The 21054-nt window shown below is 43.8% G+C and overlaps 1 protein-coding gene across 2 annotated transcripts; it reads right to left on the bottom strand.

Annotated features, from left to right (window-relative positions):
• Positions 1-470: 470 nt before the first annotated feature.
• Positions 471-17327, bottom strand: BMP2 (bone morphogenetic protein 2). 2 transcript variants are annotated; one of them, XM_060031220.1, is made up of 4 exons: positions 16069-17327; positions 14580-14929; positions 6153-6943; positions 471-1129 (listed from the first exon to the last, which is right to left on the bottom strand). In XM_060031220.1, exons 2-4 carry the CDS (start codon positions 14920-14922, stop codon positions 1100-1102), a joined length of 1164 nt encoding a protein of 387 aa, XP_059887203.1. In that variant the 5' UTR covers positions 14923-14929; positions 16069-17327; the 3' UTR covers positions 471-1099. The 2 variants fall into 2 exon arrangements, with proteins under 2 accessions (XP_059887203.1, XP_059887202.1); XM_060031219.1 differs by lacking the exon at positions 471-1129 and having other exon boundaries at positions 4956-6943.
• Between the last annotated feature and the right edge of the window lie 3727 nt (positions 17328-21054).

The following is a 21054-nucleotide window of genomic DNA, read 5'->3' as shown; positions in this document are numbered from 1 at the left end:
CGTCTTGTGTTTCTGAATGTTGCCTCCAATCTTTTCTCTACCTCTTTGCCTTGCAACAATTGAAGCAGCTGGGGGCTGGAGCTCACTTTATTAGTGATTTAAAACACACCCTTGGAAACTAAGCTGGCTTTTTTTTTGTCCATCCAGGTGGGAAGCGTGTTCCAGCAAATGGGAACAACACTTAAGAAAGTTCTCAAACAGCTAATGCTTTAAGAGCTCAACTTCAACAAATCTTCTACCAGCCATCTTGGCAACAAAAGACCAGGGTAACCTGGTAAGAGAACTAAGCCTTCCATATAAAGACAAAGATAAAACAGCTCAGCAGCCGAGATTCGACATCTTTAAAAATGCCTTTTCAATCTTTAACTTTTGTCTGGTTGGTTGTCTAGCAACCAAGTGCCGAAAAGAAACTCCACCCAAAACAAAGTGAAACAATGCAGACACTTATTTAGGAGTGTGTGTGTATTAAGGTTCTCAGGGTGCAAAGATAGAAACTTGCTTTCAGACAATTAAAACAGAACAAGTCCTGATTGTAGATGGCAGGAAAGGAAGTTGGGAGTGAGGAAAAAGCAACTCGAAAATGCGTAATGTGGGATGAGGGTATAGTTTCCACACACCGGGCTAAAGCAAGGTTTACACTCTTAAGTAATAAAAACAAACCATTAAGCTCGGCCCAGCACTGTCAGGAAGTATAAAACAGTTCTTGAAACTTTGCAGTGACTATACAAAGCTTTTCATAAACTCTGTTTCCTGATCTTCATTAAATGTTCACATCAAGTTGCCATGGGGCAATTAGCTTGCCTCCTGAAATCAATAAAGAATCAACAATTTGGAAATAGTTGTACAGTAAAATAGTTCAATAATTATTCTCTCATCGTGTTGTGGCCAAGCAGTTCCAGTGTAAATGCAGACCAGATGAGAGCCTGTTCCTCACGAGGGGAGCTTTCAGCAATGGGCGGTTTGCAGAGAGAGCTGCTCATCGGCACGCACTGCAGCGAGAATGCAGTCCTGGCACTGCTTGGAGTGTGGCCCAGAAGGCAGGGCAAACACGGGCTGGAAGTGGCGTTCAAGTCAATATCTGGCACACTGCTCACGCACCTCAGAAGGAGTCAGTCCAAAGTGTGGAGACCTAAACGAAATGATAGACCCAATGGATACAAAATTAGGCACCCTACACTCAGCATTTGGACCCCAGACAGGAACAAACCAAGATTTTTTTTCCCCTGGAGTATATATATCTGCAAGAGAAAACGTAGGTATATCTATCTATCTATATATCTATATATCTGTGTGAGTATATCTATATCGATATATGTCTACGTTATATATGTATATAAAGAGTGTATTTGAGATTAGGATTCATTCATTTCAGCATTTCTTCAACAAATATTCAAATCTGAGTTGCTTGTAAGAAACCTTCAAAGTGCTCCCTTAGAAAGTAAAATGAGGCTACTAAACAGATGACCTTCCTAAGATGTTTTGCTACAAAAGAGGGGCCAAGACAAAGTTCTTTCTTTGCTGACCCCCTTTGCAGATGGAAGTCAATTCCTTTAACTTTTTCTAGTCAGAGCCCATTCACTTCAGCACCTTCTTCGAAGCCAACCGTGGCATCACAAATTCCAATATCCATTAAAGCAAATGTCAAATACTAGCTTGGGAAGCTTTATATCACCCTCTAGGCTCAATGGTGCTGTAGAGTGAACTGTCTTAGAACTTGAAAAAAAAATAAAGCATCATTTTTAGTATAAACAAATGCTTCAAATGTATGACATCTATTTGCTGCCTTCAAAGGGAAAACTTTTAACTCAGACGCTTGGCACTAAGATCACACGGGATCAACTCAGTGGACTGACTTAAGTGTTAAAACTTTTTAAAAGTACGTTAAGGGCTTGCACCTGCTCCCCCATCCACATAGATGTACTGACACGTATTTGACTAAACTGACTACATACATGCCCAAGCAAGCAAGCTGAGCAGATTTTACAAGATAAGCAACCAAGTGTTTTCATGTCTGAGGGTGGCTAGAACACAAAATTGCCAGTCATCTTGTGGGGGAAAAGAATGCCTTTGAAAAAAATATGTAGGGCATCATTTCAGATAAAATGTATCCAAATGCCATCCTGTATACAGGTTTTGTTGTTTTGTTTTGTTTTTCCTTTTAGTGCTATTTCTTAGCAAGGGGCCTAAACTTAGTCCCGCTTTCTGCTGTTGTGATTGAGAATTCTTACAGCCTTGCTACTCAATGTGTAAGACCTTAAGCCGGTGGGTAAAGGCAGCTACACCTGGGAATGTGTTGGAAATGCAGAATCTCAGGCCCCACCCCAGACTCATGGCAACAGAACCTATGTTATAACATGATCCCAAGGGGTCTGTATACACATCAAGGCTGCATTCTCCTGGAGCTAGTATTGGTGATTCGCATGCACATTAAAATCTAAAAGTTTTATTTAGAGCATTGGTCCCCCAAGTTAAGTAGAAGTTCACTTTGAAGTTTGCAGGGCAGGGAAACGGTGAGAAAACTCTGCCATGGAGAAAACCATAAGGCTATAATTTATGTCAGTGGTGTGCAGGCAAGAGGAAAAGCAATTTACCTGAGTGAAGCAAACCTGCATTAATCCCATCTCACCCTACCTGCCCCCTGCAAAAAATAAAGCAGAAAAGGAATAGAATAGTGCCAGGGCAGTCCTACTTCTTTGTGATTGCCTATCCATGTCACACTTATTTCTACACTTAAATTGTTCTTTACTGCAACGCTAGGTTCCTTTTGCCTTATAACAGACCGGGGGGCTGTGGCATCTAACACTCCATGAATCAATATTTTAACATTAATATGACTCTAGAATAGAAATACACTATTTTAAAAAGTGCTGTGAAATGCACAAATGGTTTTTCCACCTCCAATAAAAAGCTGAGGAAAAAGATATGGAACACTTAGATTATCCAGTAATGATGTAGCCTGCTACCTAGACCAGACTGATAGATCATCTCTCCACTCTTGGCCTCCTGAGGTACAATTTAAAGCAGCAAATGGAGTAGAAATTACGCAAAAATGGAAGCACAGAGAAATTTGTAAACGACTCATCTTCTTCTTCACCAATTTTGAAGGCAAAAAATGAACAGAGCAATCTGGACCTGCCATACAGGTTAAAACCATGCCAGGGAGGTGCACACAGCCCAGACAAGCACAAAACGAGATGACACAACTTAATTTTGAAAGGTGATCTCCCCAAATTCAGAAACTTACTACATTTTTTGAAAAGCCAACTCTAAAAAGATTCAAAGTTTCCTATAGAATAGTGACTGAAAACTGAAGACATTCAGTGCCATGGGGTTAGTTATGACACTTTTTTTCTCAGAATGAAGAATGTGAGACAAAACGTCTATAGGAATGTAGAATATATGTAAGAATATTATGTTTCTCAAATGAGCTGCCAAGAGGGTCAGAGTCCTCAACTATTAAAAAAATCTCTGAAATTAAACTGAAAGTGCCGTCATCTATATATATGTAATACTAATCACATATATCTTCATATGTATATTTATACATATTACATATATGTCTATATATATTTACACATATATTTATATGTATTCACACATATATTTGTATATTTACCCATATATTTGTGTATATATTTATATATATTCACATATATATGTCTATATATATTTACACATATATTTATATGTATTCACACATATATTTGTATGTATATTTACACATATATTTGTGTATATATTTATATATATTCACATATATATGTCTATATATATTTACACATATATATTATGCACGAACCATTTGAGAACCGTTTGAGAAAAGAACATTTGAGAATCATTTTAACCGAGAAAATCAGACCCAATGAAGCAGAGAAATAAAAAGGGACGGAACTGCCAAATGTATGGAAATTCTTGTGCTGTACTTTTACAACTCTTATCTAGAGTATTTGGAGATGAGAAAACGTGGGTTATTATTTTTTAAGATGTTACGACTGTGCAGCCTGCCCCTCACACCCATGGCAAGAGAGGGTGAAGAATGCCAAGGGACAAAGACGATCCCGCCCTCCACAGGGGTGTCTAACACCAATGATACATAAAGAGCAATAGAATAGGGATAAAAAGAAACTAAAAGATTTTAACAGTGGAAGGAATAAAAGATAACTTGTACTAATTTTTTAGAAAAATATGATCTACGTAATCTCAAAACGAGGGTTAAATCTATCACACCCAAAATATAACCCAAAATGTAACAGGGTCATTGCAAGTTAATTCCTGGGACGAATCTGATGATAACACTCTGTTCCTTTACTAACACACTTTTTTTCAGCCGCATCAAGGAAGGGCTAGGAAAGGAAATTAGAACTAGGCCTCACCAATCACAGCAGGATCAGAGGTGACACAAAGTCCTAGAAATTGACCTTAAAATACTTCCAGTAAAATTGTGGGGTTGTGGGTCCCCTGGCCATACAAGCATACCCACCGAACCCTTCCTTGGGTCTGATTTCAACCCAGAGCACAGAAGCCCTGCCACTGGTATGTGTTCATTCTGAGCGGCCTAATTCGACTTCATTCTGCTTGGGCTTCAGTCCAACTGGCAGATGTCCTTGTAGAAGCTTGATCTCAGACACTTTCCCTTTCTAATTTTTTGGCACCATTGCCTCTACTGCATGGGATATCATCTCTGAAACTTTATCTTGGGTTCCCCAGGTTTGGCTTGATTTTTGTTGCTTCGGTTTTCTCTTAAATCTTCCTGCCCCAAAGAGGTTCATGTGAAATACTAAATCATTGATTAATTCCTAGGAATTAGCCAATGACTTGCCTGCAAATTTCCAACTATTCCTTGCCTTCTCCCTACCTCCCTCCAAAATGAGTAGCCTCAGAAGCAAAAATGCAAACACAAGGTAATCTTTGTGAACGCTGTACAAATGCACCATTTTCTCTTACAGGTTGGCCTTTATAGAATGAAATGCCAGAGCTTTGATATTTATTATCTGAAATAGGTTTAACATTTGGAGAAATGTGTTCAAACACATAACCTTGGAAAGAAAAGCAAGCTGATGGAACAGAGAACAGGGGTAGGCAGAAAACAATTTTGCTGTGGAGAGGCAGTTAGAAAATTGAGTCCTTTTGAGCATAAAGAGCTCTTAGGTGAGGTAAAAGTAAAATACAAATCAATTTTCAACTCTTCATGAGGGCCACTAGATATCAATTTTAAATATACATGACCACAATATCAATAATGACGAAATCTTATGTTTTATTTAATACTTTGGCCAGACCAGCCCCTTTGAAGGGGTCACTAGTTTAGGAAAGAAGAACAACAAACCATCATTCACTTTCCTGCAGGTTCATCTTTTCTTAATTATTTCTATTGGTCCTGCTTTACTCTTTCTGCAAACTAAGGGGTGGGGGGTTTCTATATTCGATCAGCAATGTCTGGTTCTTATCCAAATATTCCACCTAATAAGGATGTAAGTTCTCATGGACTGGACAACCACTCTGCAACATTCCTGAGAATTGAATAATATAATAATCTTGAAAGTCAGCAGAGTGGATTATCCACTTTTTTTTTTTTTTCTGGACATGAACTTGTGACCTTAACAGTAGCACTGCAAAAAAAAAAGCAAATGTGCTAAGCACTTTGCCAGAGTAACCTTCCATGTAGACTTTTCATCTTAAATACACACGACTGAAAACAACTACAATTTTTGGAAAATTATGTACAAACCCAATACTTCTTTTGATTACATATAAATACAAATTAGCTATTTTTCCTAAAAAGTGGTTATAATAGTAAATAAATACAAAATAAATCTGACCATTATACTTCATGTGCTGGGGTTGAACCCATATAAAATGTACAACTAAATACATTTTAAAATCTTTAAGGAATAATTCTCTGATTAAAATATTTGTTTTCCCAACTTCTTTTCGTAGATATAAATATATTTTCAAAATAGCTGTTTTTTTTTTCTCCATTCCATTCCATAAATAAAGTCTTCATTGGGAAATATTAAAGTGTCAACTTGATTTTTTTTTTTTGCTTTTTTCTAAAATATATATATATATATTTATTTATTTTATTTTATTTTGCTGTGCTAACGACACCCACAACCCTCGACAACCATGTCCTGATAGTTCTTTAATACCACCTTTTCATTCTCGTCAAGGTACAGCATGGAGATGGCACTGAGTTCTGTTGGGACACAGCACGCCTTGGGAATCTTAGAGTTAACTGAGTTGACCAGCGTCTGGACGATGGCGTGGTTTGTGGAGTTCAGGTGATCAGCCAGGGGGAAAGGGCACTCCCCGTGGCAGTAAAAGGCATGATACCCCGGGGGGGCGACGATCCAGTCATTCCACCCCACGTCACTGAAGTCCACGTACAAAGGGTGTCTCTTACAACTGGACTTGAGGCGTTTCCGCTGTTTGTGTTTTGCCTGACGCTTTTCTCTTTGGTGGAGAGGGTGTCCTTTCCCATCGTGGCCAAAAGTGACCAGCAAAGGCCTTCTCTGTGACCAGCTGTGCTTGTCTTGGTGCAAAGACCTGCTAATCCGCACGTGCCTCTTGGAGACCCCATGGCTGTCCTCTGGGTGGGCCACCTCCACCACAAACCCGTGGTTGGCGAGCCCCTGCGCTGTCCACCTCATCACGGCAGGGGTGACATCAAAGCTCTCCCACCTGCTGGCATTCTGAGTCACCAACCTGGTGTCCAGAAGTCTGGTCACAGGGAACTTGGAGTTGGCTGTGGCAGGTTTTATAATTTCATAAATATTAATTCGGTGATGGAAACTGCTATTGTTTTCCAAAGTTTCCTGCATCTGTTCCCGAAAGACCTGAAGTTCTGCTGAGGTGATAAACTCCTCAGTGGGGATAGAAGTTAAATTAAAGAAGAATCTACGGGTTGTTTTTCCACTTATTTCTGGCAATTCTTCCAAAGATTCTAATTTAATGGAAAAAAGTAGAAAAAAGGAAAAATCATTCAGTAAGGCAAGTATGACAATTTGATTGTATATAAGGATTTATATACATCACTTCAGGGTTTGATTTAACACATGTAAAAATCTGCAGCCAGAAAGTTAAAATTTGCCCTTTAGATAAAGAAATGATCCTCCCTTTTCTATACATTTATGTCAATATACACACCATGAAACAAAATTTCACAATTCACTGTTACGTGTTTAATCTAATACGTGAATACTGCTTCCAGGTGGCTATAATGATGGGGGAAATGGTGAAGCATTTCTTTGGAATTCACAGACTTTAGGGCAAAAAAAAAAAAAAGTCAGCACTATAGTTAATAGAGGTCTAATGAGTGAGGATTTGAGGAAATTATTGCATTTCTTAAAAAGAAAAAGGCTTTAATGTCAATCCCTTAAGCAGTATTCTAAAACATTACTCTGCAATTTAGATGATTTACAAATCTCGATATACAGATTTCAGTTTCCTAATTAAAGACTCTGAAACTCAACATCAACGATGACATTTTGCAAAGTACACCCTACTATTTTACTCAAAAGTCCAGAGACAAAGGCATTTACAGGGATCTACTTCTTTGGAAACGTAAGGGTGGTACTAGGACACTGTAGTAATTAAGGCTGGATGATTTCAAGAGAAATAACTTCCCAACTTTGTCTCTTCTCTCACCTCTTTATGACCTCAAAAGCAAAATCTCATTGCAGATGCTTTTGGGAAAAAAAAAATAATTCTCTTCTGTTTGTAATTCCTTTATCTTTAAAAAAAAATAAACCATATTAAAATTATACACCTACCCAATAATAGGCTACAGGATACAGATAAATCTCCCCCAAATTTATAAAAATCTACAGAAATGTCATTATTGACATTCATGATGTAAGGGATAATCTAATTACAGAATAATCATTTTATATCTATTATCATTATTTTAAAATAGTCATTCAAGTGGGCTATTCATAAAAGTTCTTCCTGATTTAAAATTCCAGAATTTCAATTTTAAGGAGTACTGCTTGTCAAGCAAACAATAAAATATAACATAGCACCTTGAATGTATAGTCTGCAAATCATCAAAGGTGCACATTATTATTAAATTGATAGTAAACAGCACTAGAATTTGGGATATTTGGGTTTACTTTCTTCTAGCTTTATCACATCCTGTTATTTCACTGTCAACAAATTTTACCTGCTTCATTCAGGATCCAACCTGAGTGCTAACAAAATCTATTTGGCCCTGCCATCACCATAAGAGGAAACCATATTTTCATTAATTTTCTGGTTGTATTTCTCCTGAACCAAACGGCTATTCATTGTTCACAAAATTTAGACATTTTAGCAAAGGATAATCACTTCAGATCGCTCACTCAAAGATTCTACCTGTGTAAACCTTCATCATCAAAGCAACAGTCATCACTGCAAGCTAAGGTCAACAGGGGTGGTTTATACCAAATTATGGAGGAATGCTTTAATGGGACGTTTCTCAAACTTCAACCTCTGTGCAAAACACCTATAGGACACCTTAACTGTTCAAATGCAGATTCTGATTCAGTGGGTAAGTCTGGGGTAGGGCCTGAGATGCAGCATTTCTAGCAGCTCCGAGGTGAGGTAATGCTGGAAGCTGGTGAACTGCCCTTCGAGGCTAAAGGTTTTAAAGAACGTTTTTCACATGCAAGTATAAATTGCCAGGAACTTTTTTTTTTTTTTTCGGTACGCGGGCCTCTCACTGTTGCGGCCTCTCCCATTGCGGAGCACAGGCTCCGGACGCGCAGGCTCAGCGGCCGTGGCTCACGGGCCCAGCCGCTCCGCGGCATGTGGGATCTTCCCGGACCGGGGCACGAACCCGTGTCCCCTGCATCGGCAGGCAGACTCTCAACCACTGCGCCACCAGGGAAGCCCCAGGAACATATTTTAAAGTGCCTTTTTGTTAAATAATATAGAAATGAATAGAAGAACCATTAGCGTTGGCCAAGGAGTAAGACTTGAGGCCAGGGGTGAGCAGCCAGACTCAGAACAGAAAGATCTAAATCGCCTCTCCTTGGACAGGGAGACCATCAGGCCAAGAAGGGAGTCCCCCACTGTCCCCTCAAGCCTGCTAACCGGTACCCGTACGGATACCTTTGGGGAGCCGCTCTAAACCCCGCTGCTGGCTAATGGTACTTCTGGCCAGGCACTATTTTTAAAATAATCCTCCCACCAATCAACCAGAGCTCTCCTCTGTGGCTCCGACAAGTATCAAGGGTTGTGTTTAGCCCCTTCTTTCCTTTCCTCCCTGCAATTCAGGAGCCCTCTGATGTTTTCCCTGAAGGCATTCTTTCAGCAGAGAAGCCACCAGCTACCAGAGAAAAGAAGAGTGACCTAAAAATCTGCACACCCATCAGACACAATGACACAAAGCCAAGGCCTGGACCCGGGCAACTGACTTCGCTGCTCCCGGCACACCTAAAAGCGCTTTCTCTTCTTTTAAGGAGAGGAAGGAACGGCACATTATCCAGGGCCTTTGGGGAACAGCTGTATTAACAAAGGTGCCCAGAGAAATCATACACACACACACACACACACACACACACACACACACACACACACAGACACACACACACAGACACACACAGACACACACAGCCAGGAGGAGGATGAAGGAACAATCTCCCAGGTAAGCACGAGAGACAAGTAAATGAAGTAAAGAGGATGGGTATAAAAGGGGCATTAAATAGAACAATAACCCTCCAAAAGACTAATATGAGACTGAATTATACAAAACTACCACCATTCAACTGGATTTAACCTATAAAAAAGCAGTTTCATGTGCTTCAAAATCTCATTGGAGGTAAGTGGCCAAAAGGATAATCACTTAGCAAAGGAAAAAATTACACTATTAAACATTAACAAGTAATGTGAAGATCCCTCTCCAACTGTGCAGTTTCATCTCAGTCAGCCTAATCCCTGAAGGACCACTATCCCTCCTTAATACAAAGGCCTCCATGACAAGATCCCTGACTGCAGACTCTGGTCACAGAGATAAGTCAGAAAGTCATAGGAACCCCCAAACCCAGGAAAACAACTGACCAAGGTTAGGGCACCTACTACCCTCTCCTTTGATCTTCAAGGGAACATGAAATTTTTCTAGAAGGCAGAAAAAAATCTGAACGTTTTGAAATGAAGTAAAGAATCTGCAAATCACCACAACAAGCCTAGGGATTCTGAAAATATGGAGTATTTACCTAAGTAGGTAATGTATGCTTTTCTGGAGGTATATACAATTATTAATTCTCTGTAAATAACCCTTATTGAATAAGCTGCACTTGCCAAGGGATCTGAGGATTCCAGCCTATCTTAGACATGGGTTCTTGAACCTCTAAGTTCTTATCCAAATAGATGGAGCTATGGCTACAAAAATGTGGGAAAGTAAAGAAAAATAAGGCAACAATGACATTTGACCTCTCCTCCAAAAAGTGAAGTTCTAACTTAATCATCTACACTGTCAATTATTCACCTACATTCAAACAGACAAGATTGAATTCCCTCAGCTAGCCTAGGTCCACTTTGGCCTCCTCTTCCCTAGACCAGGGGAGAATAGGACATAAAGAAACAAGTCATCACGATAATGACAGCAGGTGTGCTGAATGGTTGTTTGTGCCAGGTCTGGAACTAAGAACTTTATATGAATTACCTTATGACAAATCAGTTAGAGAGGAACTGTTACTGGCTCCATTTTGTAAATGAAATAGTTGGAGCTCAGAGAGGTTATGTGATTTTCCTAAGGTCACAGAGCTAGTAAACTAAGAACATTAGCTATGAACTTGAGTCTACTGCAGCTCCCAAGTTTCTGGCCACTAGACGGCACCATCTAACATAGGGGAGGAGTCAAAAACTCAAGCAAAAGTCAAAACCATTAGAGGCAGATTTATATTTAACACAGTGATAACGGTAGGGCATGTTCTGTCCCAGTTAAAGGGATAGAAATGGTGGAAGAAGCAGACAGAACAGAAAAGTAAAGCAGAAAGGTAAAGTGGCAGGGGCCACTGGGACATACAGATCTTGTGTGGAACCACTGATATTTTGTGACTGCCTGTTTGTCCTACAGTATGATGAGGACAAGTTTTGATGGGTTTTAGCAAAAAGTGAGTTGTCATTACATTTTGAGAATTTTGCAACACTCTTTAGACAAAAAATGTCCATTAAGAAAACAACAATAAAAACCTGGGAATGTTCTAGTAAATCAGTAAGGTTGGAAATCACTGCCCTGAAATAAAATGAAAGTAGTGGAGAATAATAAATAAAATTTTCCAAAATATAAAATAATGGTTAGAGAATTGATGTATCAAGGAGAAAAACAACGATAAAATACAAAAGGTTAAAATGAATCAGTTAAAAAAACAAAGACAACAAAGGAGATGGCAGCTAAAAGAAAGAGCATGGTCGTTGTCACCAACCCTGATTTGGCCTCTACCCACTCTCTTAGCTCCAACACCTTTGGAATGATCCAGGGCCCTCTTATTGTTGCTTATTTGGTGAAACACACAAAGGGAAAGTCTTAAAAAGACAAAATAGCTCAATGAGGAGGGATCAAGGGGGAACAGAGAGGAACCACTAAAAACGAGGCAAAATGGAAAACATAAGTGCAAGAACTATCTCTGGGCACCAAAGCCTCAATCTCTATGAGCATTTCCAAATAGAATGCCTGTTCTACCTAAAGGGGGCCTTTCACAATCACAATGAAATACCTGGGGACACTAGGGAAGCACCCCAAGTGAGCACTGGTTTGGGGGGGTGTATGTGTCCAAATCCTTTGGTTGCACTGGGAATTTGTGATACCAGTGCTCCATCAAAGAGCAGTGGTTGTTTCTTGAACTTTCCTTTTAAATGAATATTTTCAAGAAAATTACATTTGTGGGAACGGGGTTAATCTCTATTTCAAAGCTTCAGTCATAGAGGCAAATAATTCAGTTATTTTGGGCAAAAAGAGAACTGTGTCCTTCAGAGTCTGGAGAGTGAGCGCGTGGTCCTTCCATATTCCAATCTGACAGGAAAGAATGAAGATTTTTTGCAAGGCCAATCAAGTCAACCAATTTCAATGTGTTTTTAACTACAAGCAAAACACAAAACACTGTTTCCAGTTGAAGAAGTGTTTTTTCTATCCTCAGTGGCAGTTCCGAAGCACTTTTTAACAACTTTGAAAAAAGAAAAATTTTCCAGCGCTTGGGCTCTCCCGAATAAAAGCCACTGGAGAAAGGACTAGACAAAGCTTAATAGGAGAAATGATAACTGATAATTTCTGTGTCAGATCACCTATGATGTAGACCCATTATCTTCACACATCGGTTGAAAGAATGCCATCATGATACTTCTTGTCTTGTATTTCGCCAAATCACCCAGATCCCACCCGCAAATAAAACCAACAGGTAATTCTCGTAATCAGGTCCTTTACCAAAAAAACAGCCACAAAGGCTCTAGGAACCAAATTCTGCTCTTAAACCTGCAGCCTTAATCACATGGTTTATTAAAAGATTTTTTAGTGCCATGCATGGATGTTTTATAAACAAGAATATTTACAAAAACCAAATTCTGGTTTACGTAAAAATGAAACGGTCTTCAAAAAAGGGCAATTTGTAGCCTAATGATTATATGCTAGTCTTAAGAAGAAAAGGAATGGGTTTGTTGAAATTTGGGGCAAACATTACATAGCTTTTTTTTTATTATCTAATTTCATAAAGATCTGAAGTTATTATTGCAACTTGATTTTAAGCAAGTTGGTAACTTCTGCACTATTTGGTGCATAACATTTACACGTTTAAAGACATAAATTCTGACTTATAAACTCAAGCAGGCTCTTTAAGTTAAAATTATACACTCCAATAAGTTCTAGACTGTTTAGTTTTGGTCGAGCCACTTCCAGAGGAAGGAGAAATATGCAGACTTCACTGATGGAATCCTCATGCAACTGAACGTTTTTAGGTGTCAAATGCCTTAAATGATCTATCTTCCTTTAAAGTTCTAAGAGACACACACAGTGCCTTCTTGGCCTTAAAAATAAAGTTCAGAATGGTTTCCATGCTATATCTCCAGGAGAGGTGGCTGAAATAGCAATTCTTATTACTTTTCTATCCAGAGAAACAATTCTAATCAGCAGCAGCTGGGAATGATGAGCTGGATCTATAATCTCCCCAAGGTGGTGATGACAGAATGTACAGGAACAAGAACATTTCTGCATGACAACAGACAACTTCTGCTTTCAGTGGATGAATCCTGAAGGAGTAAAATGAGATCTTATTTCCTTTCAAATATGATTTCTGCTAGCAGACAGCACCTCACTTAGAAATGTGCTGAAAAATGAATTGATTTTTCAATTCATGTCCCCTTCACTATGTATAGCTGCCTTGATGAAGTCCCTTTTGTTATGTGACCGGCCTTTAGGACCCCTTCCCACTATTGACTGTTCTCACAAGTATAAGTTCTCCTTCACACTGGCAGAAAATGCCTGGCTGTGACACTACTGATTTGTTTATATCAGAGGGTAGATTTCCACTTGAAATTGACCACCTCAGCAAGGCAAGGCAAGAAAACCAGAACAATATCCCAGTTCCCTGATATCCTACAAGTGGCTGCTCTGTGATATACATCTTTGGACCATTCTCTAGAACTTGAACGAACCTGAGCTCATTTAGAATGTGTTAAGCCAAAGGAGCATTTAAAAGTGTAGAAAAAGAATTGAAGTGGAAAATATTTTTGACCAATTGCCCTAAGAACTTGGGTACAACAGATCTCACTAGCTGCTCTAAGACATTTCAAATCCACTAAATGCCTTTCTGATGAAACAAGTATAAACATCCTACCTTAAAAGAACCACATCCAGTATCATAAAAGAAAAAAAAACCCCACATTTCAGTGCACATGAAGGAAAACAGGCAGTTGCTGCAAAAGCTTTTATCTGAAGGCTAGCCTTGTCTCTACTCCGGAGTTCATCTCAGATTTAAGCACAAGACAAGAAAGTCTTTGTGGAAACAATAAGATTGATTGTGGAATTGATCTCCCACGAGGATTAGATAGGGATTTGAAATCTTCCAAACCAGGTCCAGATCTACTGTAAATTAGAAAGACATTGGAGTCCTGGGCTTTGATTTTTCAATACTATCTCTGAAAATTCTGCCCTTGGCTCTGTCATGCTTGAAACCCCGGCTTAAGCAAGAGAAGCAGATTTATAGAGCAAAGGCTTCCAAACAGACCTAAAGAGATCCCAATCTGCCCCCCTCCTCATTCTTCTACTATGGAATTCTTGCACGTTTAGCTGACTAGGGGCAAGCCTTTTGCCCTCATCTTCCCCATCACTTGATTTCTCTCCAGTTCCTGGAGGAGGAGTCGCTCTTCTGGCTGCAAGCCAGGAAAAGGGTGCAGATTTACCAAAGGGGAATCCCTGGCTCTCCCGCCACACAGGCAGTGAGTGAATGTCAGGTTCGTAAAGGTTCTTACAGAGGCAAACATGGAAACGTCTGCAGCGCCCCGGCCAAGCTGCCCTTCCAGGGACGCCTGCTGTCTGCCTACTGTGGGGCGCTTGGATGGACGACTCCCCGCCCCCGTCTCCGCCCCCGCGCCCCGGCTCCAAGCCTCACCTTCGTGGTGGAAGCTGCGCACGGTGTTGGCGAGGCTGGCTGCCCTCTCCAGCCGGTGGTCCGGGGCGGGCGCGCCAGGCTGGCCCGAGTGCCGGCGGTACAGGTCCAGCATGTAGGGGGGCACCACGGCACCCCTGCTGGGGGTGGGTCTCTGCTTCAGGCCGAACATGCTAAGCAACCGCAACTCGAACTCACTCAGGACGTCGTCCGAGGGCTGGGACGAAGACCGGCCAGCAGACACCGCGAACTTCCTCCGGCCCAGCTCGGGAATGAGGCCGGCCGCAACGCCCAGGAGGACCTGGGGAAGCAGCAACGCTAGAAGACAGCGGGTCCCGGCCACCATGGTCGACCTGAGGACAGGGCCGACGTGAGTCACGGAGTTCTCCGCCCAGCCCTCCCCCCTTCCGCCCCCGCGGTCCCGGCTCCCGCTCGGTCCCCTTGCTTCCTCCTCCAGGGTGCCCACCCGGCTGACAACACTCGCGGAGACACTTCAGAGGAGCTGAACTCAAACGTTTAGGAGAATGGAAGACCCTTAGTTCCTGAGCCAGATGGATTTCACCCTCCCATTCCATTCTCAATCCGTCTGACAAAATTTGACCCCCACCCCCCACCCCGCGTCAGTGACTGTCACCTTTTCTTTCTGTGACACGCTGACAGCCTGTGCAGGGAACCTGGGGAAACCACCGTTTGGTCTCACACCCCTCCGTCCCCTAAACTAACCCAATCACACAGCGCTCGCTGGCATATAAACACAAATGGTGCATGTGACTTCCTTAGAGGCACTGTATAGAACTTCCTGATACACACACACGGTCTATAACTTCCAGAGCCAGTAAACTCAGGGGCACAACTTCCGAAGTCACTTGCAACCTGTGGCCCACGTCTCTAACCTCAGAGGTGTCAGGGCAGGCCACTCCATCCCCGAACCCCCTCCCCCCAATGCAGTCAAGATACGCAGGTATCTTCATAGGATTACGTAGATGGCTAATATCTATTAATTCCCGTGTCAGCACAAGGTGGCACGAGAGAACTGCCCCCTCGCATTCCTGGAAACAAACAGGGAGAATCCCAACTTCTAATATTTTCCCAAATGGGACGCAGCTCTGAGTACAGAGCGCAGGTCTCCCGGAGAAACTTGAAAAAGTCAGAAGGGATCGCCACGGCAAGGTGTACAGGTTGGCAGCTAACGGGTGAAATCCAGGGGCCACCCTCTCCAAGGGATTTCTTTGCCTTAAAAATAAAATCATCTAAGTGTTAACAGCCCTAATAAAATGCCGAAAAGAAGGGAGGGAGGAGGGGCGGAAAAGTGCGAGCCGGGAGTGCAAAGCCGACGGTCGCCCGGCGGCGGTAGGATGGGGGCATCCCCGCAGGAGCTCGGCTGCACGTGGACCTGCTCTGTTTACGTCCGGCCCAACCTGGCCCCGGGAGGGGCTCATCCGCCGGGGCCCCACGCCCACCCACAGCCCCCGCCTCGGCCCACGTTGTCTACCTTTAGGAGACCGCAGACCGTCTAAGAAGCACGCGGGGACACGTCCATTGAAAGAGCCTCCACATGGAAAAAGCTCTGGCTGAAGGACCTGGCGCAGGGACCGGGTTCCCTTCCTTCGCCTCCTCCTTCTCCTCCCGGGTGCCGGCCGGGCAGTCTCTCTCCGCACGCAGGGAAAGGCGTCTCGGGTCGGGCCCAGCGGTGGAGTGGAGGGGCGGCGGGGTTCGCAGGCGGCGAGGCTGGGTCCGCTGGGGCAGAGGCACCGGCGCGAAGTGGGGAGCGCAAGTTACTCTCCCTGCAAGTTCAAGAAGTCTCCAGCCAAGTGCTGACACACAACAACAGCGAGCAGGGGGAGGAGTGCGGAGCAGGGAAGGGAAGGGAGAAAGGAAAAGCTGGTGCTGTCGTCGTCCTTAGGAACCAGAGCCCGCGGGACGCGTGGCCCCGCGGGGGGCTGGCTCCGGGACTGTGGGGGCGAGGGTCGGGCGCTCGGCGCTAGCTCTGCCGGGGCCCATGGCTCGGGCCAGCCATCCTGGGAGACGCCGGGTCCGGGGAAGGGCGCAGCGGCGATCTTGGTGCCGGGCGAGTTGCCCCCCCGCATCACTCTGCCTTCCTCCAGTGCACCCCCATTAGCGCTAGCCAGTTGAAACCACCGCGGCTCCGGCGCTCCGGCGTCCTCGGGCGCATTCTCCAGAGAGTCGAGCCGAGTTTCGGGCTGCCGAAGCGGGTGGCTGCGCTCTCCCCTCGCTCTCCTCGCCCCCGGGCCAAGCCGCTGTGCCCTTTGTGGCCAGCCTGGGGTACGATCACACCTCGGCCGGCACGTCCCAGGCCCCCGAGCAACGGCGGGAGGTGATCGGCATCGCGGCGCTCGGGCTCGGCTCCCGGCTCCCCGGCGCTCTGCACGCCGGTCTTAGGCTCCGGCTTGGCCCAGGCAGCCGAGGCCACGGCGCAGCGGCGCGCACGGCCGGGTGCTCCAACCCGCGCAGGGTCTGCGGGCGCGGGTGCCTCGGAGCCCGCAGTAATCCGCAAGGCGCTAGCGCCTAGGTCGTCCGTGTGGGCGGCGGAGCCTGTGGCGGCCGATGTCCGGCGGCGGCTGCCAATCCCCGGCCGGGTGTGGGAAGCAGAGCGGCGGGCGCAGCGCGAGCCGGGCGCAGCGCGGCGCGGCGGGGCGAGGACTCCGGCGGCGACGGCGGCGGCGGCGGCGCCGTGGCGCGGCGCTCGCGGCTTTTAAAGGGGACGCCGCCCGCCGTCTCCCTCCCGGCCGAGGCCGAACACCTCCCCCTCGGTGGCGCGGCTCGCCGGGGATCCCCGAGCGGGCGGGAGCAGCTAGCAGGGGTGTGGACGGCGCGCCGGGACAGCCGCGGCGGGGTGGGGCCGAGGGCGGGGACTCGCGGCCGCAGAGGGGGCGCTCGCGCCTCCAGCCCCTGCCCTCAGAGGGGAGATCCGTGGGAGCGGCGGCCCCTGGCTGGGGCTCCGGGAGCGAAATCCCGGACGAATGCTGGGTCGGGCCTTATTTCCCCTCCCGGCCCGTTATTCAACTTTCAGTTTGAAGATGTTCAATAATAGTCGATTAAAAGAAGAACTCAACCAAGTTACAAGGCATCTTGGCATAGGCTTGGGGTACACACTTCTGTGTTTCCCCGGGGTGGGAGGAGAATTAAAACAAAACTAGAGATTGGACATTGGGTGTTACTTAAACTTTAACACAGAGAGATGTATTCATTTACATATGTAAATGTATTTATATAAATGTGCACTATTACTCCAATAAGTATACATGTAATACACAAATATTCATATATGTAAATATGTACTCACGAAACCACACATTTCTGTAAACTTATGTCTATGTGAAATGGATGTCCTGCTATACGTGACATGTGCATTGTGGACTCTGTTTACGTCCACGTGTGTGTGTGTGTGTGTGTGTGTGTGTGTGTTTGTGTGTGTGAGAGAGAGAGAGAGAGAGAGAGAGAGAAGAGAGGATGAGAGGGATTTTATTTCTTCTTACGGTAGCAATCACTTCATACCTTGTGATATTTATCTTGCCCAGCTCAGAGGCAACTCAGAGGAAGGTAAAATAACGCACAGTGTGAGCCAAGCAGACAGGACAATTCTGGTCTGAGACCTTAGAACCTTCTGCCCCACCCACTTACACCAGGCCCCAGCAGCTGATCTGTGACATGTGGTCAAGTGACTTGTCTTCCTCAGCTGAGAGAGTCCCCAAATCTGCTGCACCACAAATTTCAAGGCTAAGGCTTTCAATCCTTTCCAGGATTCCAGGACCCCCCATGCACAGCTCAACAAGTTTACCCAAAGGGAGAAAAGTTTTGGAAAAGACCAGATGGGCAAAATCAAGTTCTCTTGCACAGACCCTTCAGCCTGCAGAGCAGAAAGAGAAAAGCCTGAAGCAGGAACTCATAACAATCTATTATCCATGTGTATTATTTTTTCAGTCGGAAAGCTAAAATAATTCTAGGTTCCGCTCACGTAAATCGGATTAGTAACTCACAGAGGGGAATTAGGCACTCGCTGTTTCTGCAAGTATAAAGGTCAAATAAGGTATTTATGAGGAAGACTGCCTACTAGGAAAATAAATGGGGGGGGGGGAAATGAGGGACAAAATATTCAGGAACATGGTACTATTTTTCCCTGAAAATGCACTATGGAAGCTGTTTGCCACTCTGAATCATTGGACACCAAACAAGTTGGCAAGAGAACATGTTCTCTTCACAGACACTTTAAGTCAGAAAGTGTTTATTGTGCTTCTGAAACAATTTCCTTCCCTATCAAGTTTAATTGAGGAGTTAACAATAGTTTCTGTCATCAGTGAGATTTAAAAAACAAAACAAAACTTATATGAAACCTAAATCAGTGTGTAGCTTTTAAAGAGGAGGAGAAAGCTGACAGCTATTGAATGTGCCTCAAGTAAGGATGAAAAATAAATCTTTGGTGTTGACATCAAGGATGTCTCACAGCTGCAGGCTTTCATAACTTGGGAGCCTTGTCAGTCTGTGAAATAATCTTTGATCATCAAGAATCGGAGGGAAAGTTGGCACTTCTGGACACTCTATCCCATTTCAGTGTTGCCCATCACAGAACCTCTTGTGTGTGATATGTGATTACCCAGGGGCTGCTGAATGCCCTGCCCAAGCATAACTTCCTAAATGTTGGCCCTATTTCTCTTAAGATCCAGGCTCTCTGGCTGTTTTTTAGAGATGGCTGCCCTCTTGTGGTGGAAATGAGTTTGAACGCTTGGGAGAAAGAAGTCAATAAATAAAGAAGTAAATATGTTAAGTAAATAAATAATCTGAAAAGACTGATTTGGGGTGCGAAGTACAGGATGATCGAACCTACCCATTTTCTAGGCATTAGGAGTAGTTTGAAACAATAAATTTAAATGGAGATGACCTCTTTTTATTCTCTTTGTGCACAGCTACCTTCCCACCTGCAACTCAGAATGCAGGGTTATTACTTTGAGGTGACAGTGTCTATTTCCCTTGAAAATATCACTTGCTGCTAGCCATGGTCCATGCTACCTTCTTCAAAGGTTTATTGCAAGTTTTTCAGCCCATAAGGTGAGAGTCATTCTTTCTGGGTGTATCAAATTTAGTGTATGTGCCAGATGTGGGGAGTGGTGAAAGTTGGGGTCAAGGGTCATTTGGGGAAGGTGATGGTAGCTGAAAATTCAACTCCCTCAAAGGGGACACACAAGTTATGTAAAAAAGCAAAGCCGGGCTTCCCTGGTGGTGCAGTGGTTGAGAGTCCGCCTGCCGATGCAGGGGACACGGGTTCATGTCCCGGTCCGGGAGAGATCCCACATGCCGCGGAGCGGCTGGGCCCGTGAGCCATGGCCACTGAGCCTGCGCGTCCGGAGTCTGTGCTCCGCAACGGGAGAGGCCACAACAGTGAGAGGCCCACGTACCGCAAAAAAAAAAAAAAAAAAAAAAGCAAAGCCTACCAGGTTAGGATTCTATATAAAGGAGGTTGCTGCTATTCCCTTCCAGTCACTTATTGCCAGTTTTTCAAGAGATACCAGAAATCGCATTTGATTGAATGTGGACATGACCTGGGATGAAATTAAGTGCTTGAACAGTCATACTTTGGCAACTTTTCCTTTAGCAGTTCAGCCCAGATGATGTTTAATTTTATTGCATCCTGCAGCTATTAGCATTCACCATTGTTCTTTCAGACCTACCATTATGCAAATTAACATTAAAATAATGACTCTCATATATTGTAAAGGTCACAGCAGGCATGAAATGATCCATCTACCTTGTAATTGTTATTCCACTGAAACCTACAACAACTCCTCAGGGAAACCTCTAGGCTTGTTAGCATACCTGTCACCTTGTAACTAGTGTGACACTTAACAGCAATTCCACTTACTTCACCTGGATGAAGTTCTTTCACAGGAACCAAGAGCCACAGCAAAGAGCAGCATGTGATCAATCAAACTTTTAACTTTTACCTATGTGATTTATAATTAGATGTGGTGGAAGGATGGGTGGGGTAAAGTGACTTATTTGCCAACTAGTAGGCCTAGTATTCTGAGTCTGGGTTATTCTTTTCAGGCAAATACTGACTACTCCTTAAAAATTTAGAGACAATAAATTTTATGCATTTAACTAGATTGTATTGTAGGATACGCATAGTAGGTGCTCTATACACATGTTGCTTATGGCCCAAGACATAGTTGGGTGACTTACATTTTAATTCTGGTTTGGATGGCTGAATTTAAAATGGCCACCTCTTGGCCTCGTCTATTAATCGGGGTAAATAGATATGTTCTACCTGCCTCAGATGGCATGATAAAGGTCAAATGCTTAGCATGTGTGGACTTGGAGAAGTAAAAACTGCCATACAAACACAAGGTTTCGATTGCTACTTACTCTATCTATCTTTAAATGTATTTCTTGGCCTTCTGCCTGAAATTTTATGGCCTGATTTTGAGATAGACTTCGTATGCTTTTCTTCTTCTTTTTCTTTTCT

The sequence above is a fragment of the Delphinus delphis genome, chromosome 15 (assembly GCF_949987515.2).
Source record: "Delphinus delphis chromosome 15, mDelDel1.2, whole genome shotgun sequence".
Lineage (NCBI taxonomy): Eukaryota > Metazoa > Chordata > Mammalia > Artiodactyla > Delphinidae > Delphinus > Delphinus delphis.
Note: the sequence above shows the minus strand (reverse complement) of the source record. Positions and strands in the feature narration are given on the sequence as shown.